The 5,759-nt window shown below is 36.1% G+C and overlaps 1 protein-coding gene across 2 annotated transcripts; it reads left to right on the top strand.

The window, feature by feature from the left end:
- Positions 1-2,187: 2,187 nt before the first annotated feature.
- LOC139866665 (glucan endo-1,3-beta-glucosidase 14-like) lies at positions 2,188-5,149 on the top strand. Of its 2 annotated transcripts, none has more exons than XM_071854954.1 (3): positions 2,188-2,311; positions 3,701-4,734; positions 4,982-5,149. In XM_071854954.1, the coding sequence occupies exons 2-3, from the start codon at positions 3,793-3,795 to the stop codon at positions 5,048-5,050; spliced, it is 1,011 nt and encodes a 336-aa protein (XP_071711055.1). In that variant the 5' UTR covers positions 2,188-2,311; positions 3,701-3,792; the 3' UTR covers positions 5,051-5,149. The 2 variants fall into 2 exon arrangements, with proteins under 2 accessions (XP_071711055.1, XP_071711056.1); XM_071854955.1 differs by lacking the exon at positions 2,188-2,311 and adding an exon at positions 3,206-3,244.
- The last annotated feature ends 610 nt before the right edge of the window (positions 5,150-5,759 follow it).

The following is a 5,759-nucleotide window of genomic DNA, read 5'->3' as shown; positions in this document are numbered from 1 at the left end:
GCAAAGGTCAGTTAAACTGGGTTTTTTTTCTTCTTCTGTTTGATATTTAATATTTGTTTACGTTTCTTGATTTATTATATTATAATATAATTGTTCATGTTTGTAGACTTTCATTTTGTATCCTTCAAACTCCCGTGATGGTGAAAGAAATGGCCGATGACCAAGTTCCAATAGCTGAGGTATCCTCTGCAATCTCCGTAGTTAAATTGTTATTGTTAGTTTGCATAAAAATATACGGAAATGAATCTAGTAATTTGGCGAGAAGAAAAATGTATTGAAATGTGTATTTTGAAAGTATTAACTTTTAATGGGAAATTAAACGAATCGACACTTTACCTCAACTAGTTTAAAATTTTCAAATGAAAGATCCTTGTTCAATTTTATTCATAAAAATTTAGTTTAAAATTATATGAGTCTCCGCACGTTTCGAGCTTATGACTGAGTTCGGCTTGTTTCTCGCACTATATATATTACTAATCCCTCCATCCCAATTTAACATTTCAATATTTTTCTGGGATGTCTTCAATTAATAGCTTTTACTTTCTTTAAGTATGTAAAATAAAAAAGTATGTAAAAGGTTAGGAGTAAAAGTGTAAAGGTAATATAAATAATTTCTTAAATTGTGTTTTATTATGTGGGGCTATTGAATTGGGACGAAATTTTGACGGGCCATGAAATTGGGACGGAGGGGGTAATAGTTATTATTACATAATTTCGAGCTTACGATTGTGTTCGGCTTGTCTCGAGCTAGGCTAGACGACGCCGACTCGTTTATATCTTACTAGAATACTAGTCCCGCCGTTGATCCGTCCCACTCTAATATTTCAATACTTTTTTGATGTCAACTTCCATTAATGAAATTAAAGTATTTTATACTCTTATTTCTTTATGCATTTAAAACAAAAAATATCTAAAAGGTAAGGGGTAAAACTGTAAAGAGATCACAAAATAAATTCTTAAATTGTGTGTTTTTATGTGAAGACTATCTAATTGGGACGAAAGGAATAATAGTTATTATTAAATAATTATATAATATTATTGTATGTATGTATGTGATTGTAAAAATAATAATTGATGTGTATGTCTAGCTCGATCTCGAGCTTACTCAGCTCGGATCGAGGTCCTAACGATTGTTCGACTCATTTACGTTCCTAGTTAATTAGCTAAAGTTAGAATTGTTTGCACAGAATTTGCCATGTTTACATGGTAATTGTGTAGTTTACTTGAATATTTGTATCAAGAATATCAAACTTTTTTATGGCTTACTTAGACCACTGTTAACCCTAACTGTGACGTCAAAGGCAGATGATGTACTTTTTGGTGATGCGGCTAGGTCAAGAAGTGAAGTTTTTTAATGATAAAATATTATTGGTAGTTGGGTATAAAATATATTAATTAATAATATATAAATATTAATGCTGAAATCTGATTGGTCCATACAACCCTGACGCGTACCTTTTTTCCGTTAGTTTTGGGGCGTCAGGGTTAATGGTGTCAGGGGAGTCAAATTTCTTGCCAAATCACATGCCACGTCATTTTTGGGGGCGTTTCTTTTCGAATTTGACGCTGCATTACTGGTGGTCTTAGCATCAATGTGACCATTTATAATTTTATATATCAATGGCAGGGTATAGAATCAAACCAAAGCAACAGCCCCAAAAAGTGTCCCGAATCCGGGAATGGTCAAAGTGTGAAGTCAACTACTCCATCATCGGGAAACAACACCGAGGTGCCTAACAAGCGTAAGCGAGAATCAGTGTCTGCTACCCTTAACAATGAAAACAAATCAAAACTAGCGAACGATAAACCCGTTGCCGACACAACAGAAACAGAGTGTGTAAAAGATGTTGAAATGAAAGATGCAGAATCTGTAGACGTACAGAGTGAGCAAGGTTTTAAAGAAGTCGAGATGCAAGATGCTGAGATGCATCACGATAAAACCTGTCTCGAGGACAACAGCAGAGAAGCTCTAACGTGCACGAATGTCAGTAATGATGATACACGATCGACATTGAACGCTGCAGAAGAGCCTAAGGATGATCAAAGTATAAAGGAGATTGAAAAACCTACGAAAGTGGAAGCGTCTGAAAACAATGACAAACGAAGTGTTGATGTGGAAACAAGTGACGATTCAGGTCAACGAATGTTGAGCGAGGTTGCAACATTGTTGAAACAAGTTGAGGAGAGCGATGCAAAAGCAAAGTTAGAAGTTGAGGTGAAAGTGAAGAAACTGGATCATGGGGATTTAAAGGAAAATGACGAGATCAACAAGAGCGAAACCGCAGCTCACGATAGCAAAACTGCGGCTCAGGTGAGTTGAACATGATAATAATAATCATATGTTTGTATCTCTTGTACTTGTAGCTAGGTATTTAATATTCTATGCGTTAGGGTTCCCAGATGGCTAATTTTGTCTGTATTCGCTTGTCGATCAATGCTCGTTTGGGGTTTACGAAATAGTACTTCTATCTTTGATCAGTATGTAATTGTGTAACTCGTGCAATGTTCTTGAATGGAACAGAAAAAAATTACTAGAGTATAACTTTTCAGTATCTTATTAATCTTATTCATGATTAAGATTTAAAAAACCTCTTTATATACTACCAAATACCAACAAAACATAAAATGCATAAAAAAAGGTAAAAAAAAGGTTTATTTTCAATTCTAATCCCCTTTTCCTGAATCGAGTTTTTCACACGATCTAACTACATACATACCGTGGACGAAAAGCATCTTAAACCTTGTTTAGGCCAAAAAAAGCACATGTCCAGAGTTACTTTACACTTTCAAACTAATGCGTAACTGGCCTAATACAAGCAAAACAAGAAACACAATGTCTCAATTCGATCCTTGTTTACAGTATTCTGTTAGGACGATACGAACAAGTTATGTGATTCGAAGGAATATTGGATTAGACCTGAAAAGTTGTCAATGTCATGGGTCTTGTTCAAAGGTACTAAACTTTGAAGATGGGGAAAATGAGTAAAAAGTTTGGGATCTTTTGTTTGGTTTGGTGATCTTGAAAAAGATGTAAGCCAAAACCTATAAGTTGCCCTAAATTTCATTTAACACGGGAATCTTCCATTAGCAACTTTAATGAAATTCCTTAACAACAAGCATCCCAAACCACAAGCCACCATTAATCCCTGTAACTTACATATCCATTAACCCCAATATCCTTCATTCATCGATATGGGCTCGACTCATCACTTCGTCTTCTGGTTCCTAACCATCTCGGCTAACCGTAAGCCCATATTCCTTCATTTTTGTTTCGCGTTCTGTTAATGACAACCTTAAGTGCTGTCTTTATTCTTTTTATGAATCATGTAAGAGTAGTATACTCTATCTTAATATCCATATTGCATAGAATTCGAATATTTAACCAGAAAGTACAACATTACCAAGTAAGATTTTTCTAATGAAAGTCCTCACGACTGTCGTTAACATGCTTAAAAATGTTTACGTAGTGGTAAGTTATTATTTTCAAGGTGACGGTATTAAGATGCACAACACTTTTAAACGTGTTAACGATTGCCCTAAGGGCCGTGGCTAAGAATTATTTTATGTATAACAAACTTTTAAGGATAGTTCTTACGTCGTTATCATTTCTCTTTTTTCATTTTTTTTTTTTAATTTTCTTTATATGCTTGTCTTGATTTTTTTTTTTTTTTTTTTTTTTTTATTTTTTTTTTTTTTGCAGTTGTGATATCAAGCGCATTCACGGGTACATATGGAGTAAACTACGGACGGATAGCGGACAACATTCCACATCCCGAAAGCGTGGTGACACTAATGAAGGCATCTAAGATCATGAACACGCGAATCTTCGATGCTGATCATGAAGTACTCACAGCTTTCAAAGGATCAGGCATCGAGATCATGATCGGGCTAGGGAACGAGTTCTTAAGAGACATAAGCGTGAACGAAGATCGAGCAATGGATTGGGTCAAAGAAAACGTCGAGCCTTTTGTTCCCGGGACAAAAATAGTTGGAATTGCGGTTGGTAACGAAATTTTAGGAGGTGGTGATCAACAACTATGGGAAGTTTTACTTCCAGCAGTTAAAAACATTCATACTGCTTTAGTTCGACTCCGTTTATCAGACAAAGTTCAAGTTTCGAGCCCACATTCGGCTGCTGTTTTCGCAACTTCGTACCCTCCATCAGCTGGCACGTTTAAAGAATCGGTCGTTCCATACATGAAACCGTTACTCGAATTTTTCGACGAAATAAAATCACCTTTTTACATAAACACATACCCTTTTCTCGCTTACATCAGTGACCCCGAACATATTGACCTCAACTACGCGTTATTTAAAAAGAACCCCGGGATTTACGATGAGAAAACTAAACTTCATTATGATAACATGTTCGAGGCTCAAATTGATGCATCGTATGCTGCATTGGAGAAAGCTGGGTTCGAAAAGATGGAAGTCATAGTATCAGAAACGGGTTGGGCTTCACGGGGCGACCCAAATGAAGCTGCAGCAACTATGACTAATGCACAGACGTATAATATGAACTTACGTAAACGGTTACTTAAGAAAAAGGGTACACCTTACAGACCGAAACAAGTGGTCAAGGCGTACGTGTTTGCAATGTTCAATGAGAATTTAAAGCCCGGGCCCACTTCTGAGAGAAACTTCGGGCTCTTTAAAGCAGACGGAAGTACTTCTTATAATATCGGGTTCACGGGTCTCGTACCTTCTTCATCGATGCCTGTTTTCATCTCAAAAGTATGATAAGTGACTCGTTTTTTTTGGCATTATATTTACAAAAATGTTTTCCCTATTCGGGCTGCCTGGGAGAGTGAGTAATCCGACCGCATACTCTGATGTACACAGTTCAGCAGGATTACTCCCTGTTTCCAACCCTTCCCTAGCCACCGCAAAATATTCATCCTAGACAGGTTAACCTGAGACATTTTTTTGCATTAGTATCCTAATTTGAATTGATTTTGGCTGTTTTCTTTTGTATCTGCAGGGAATTGGGTCAATACAATTGGTGTGCACAATATTTTCAGCGGTCCTGGTGCTGATCGTATCAACGTGACAACTAAACGGGTCGGTGCTTGAAGAACACTAAGCACCATCATGTATAATATGTAGGGTGGGAGATATAATTTGGGATTTAGAAACATTGATGTACAATATGGCATTTATTTACTTCTTGAAATACAAATATTCTGTTCATTTTTGTTTTCTGTTGTATAATACAATATGGCTGAATAAGATCTTTTAAACTGTTTTATGCAAAACTTTATACCCATATTGTAGTAATATTTACTTAACTCATTTGACATGTGACCCAGAAATGTATTGACCCGACCCATTACACAACCCCCTCAATTTCACCCATTTGGCCACCCCCAGAAGTCGGTCAAAAATGAAAATATTACGGAGTATATGACAACCTAAGTAGCGGAAATAGTCAAAACACAAACTCGTTGTTCTTCTTCAAGACTGTACCGCATAAAACAAGCACAAAGTGATATGAGGCAGTCAAATATGAGGAGAATGATTAATTTTGCTATTATTGCAGCAATAATGTTTAAAAATGCAGCGGCTCAGTATTGAATGGATTGGACCACACCAAAGTGTTCCATCCACATCTAAATCTAGTTTCTGGAGCATTTTAATGAGTATTATCTTGGGCTATATCTTTTCTAATATAACAAAGATATGCGGATGGAGTTACAAAGATTGAAATTTAACCATATATGTTAGAAATTTAGTGTAATTGAGGGATTTAATCTATACTT

This window comes from Rutidosis leptorrhynchoides, chromosome 9, assembly GCF_046630445.1.
Source record: "Rutidosis leptorrhynchoides isolate AG116_Rl617_1_P2 chromosome 9, CSIRO_AGI_Rlap_v1, whole genome shotgun sequence".
In the NCBI taxonomy this organism is placed as follows: Eukaryota; Viridiplantae; Streptophyta; class Magnoliopsida; order Asterales; family Asteraceae; genus Rutidosis; species Rutidosis leptorrhynchoides.
Note: the sequence above shows the minus strand (reverse complement) of the source record. Positions and strands in the feature narration are given on the sequence as shown.

Excerpts from the sequence above, each read along its gene's own strand:
- LOC139866665 (XM_071854954.1), top strand. The coding sequence starts at position 3,793 with ATGAAGGCATCTAAGATCATGAACACGCGAATCTTCGATGCTGATCAT. Across the intron at positions 4,735-4,981 it reads TGCCTGTTTTCATCTCAAAA|GGAATTGGGTCAATACAATT; the intron begins GTATGATAAGTG and ends TTGTATCTGCAG.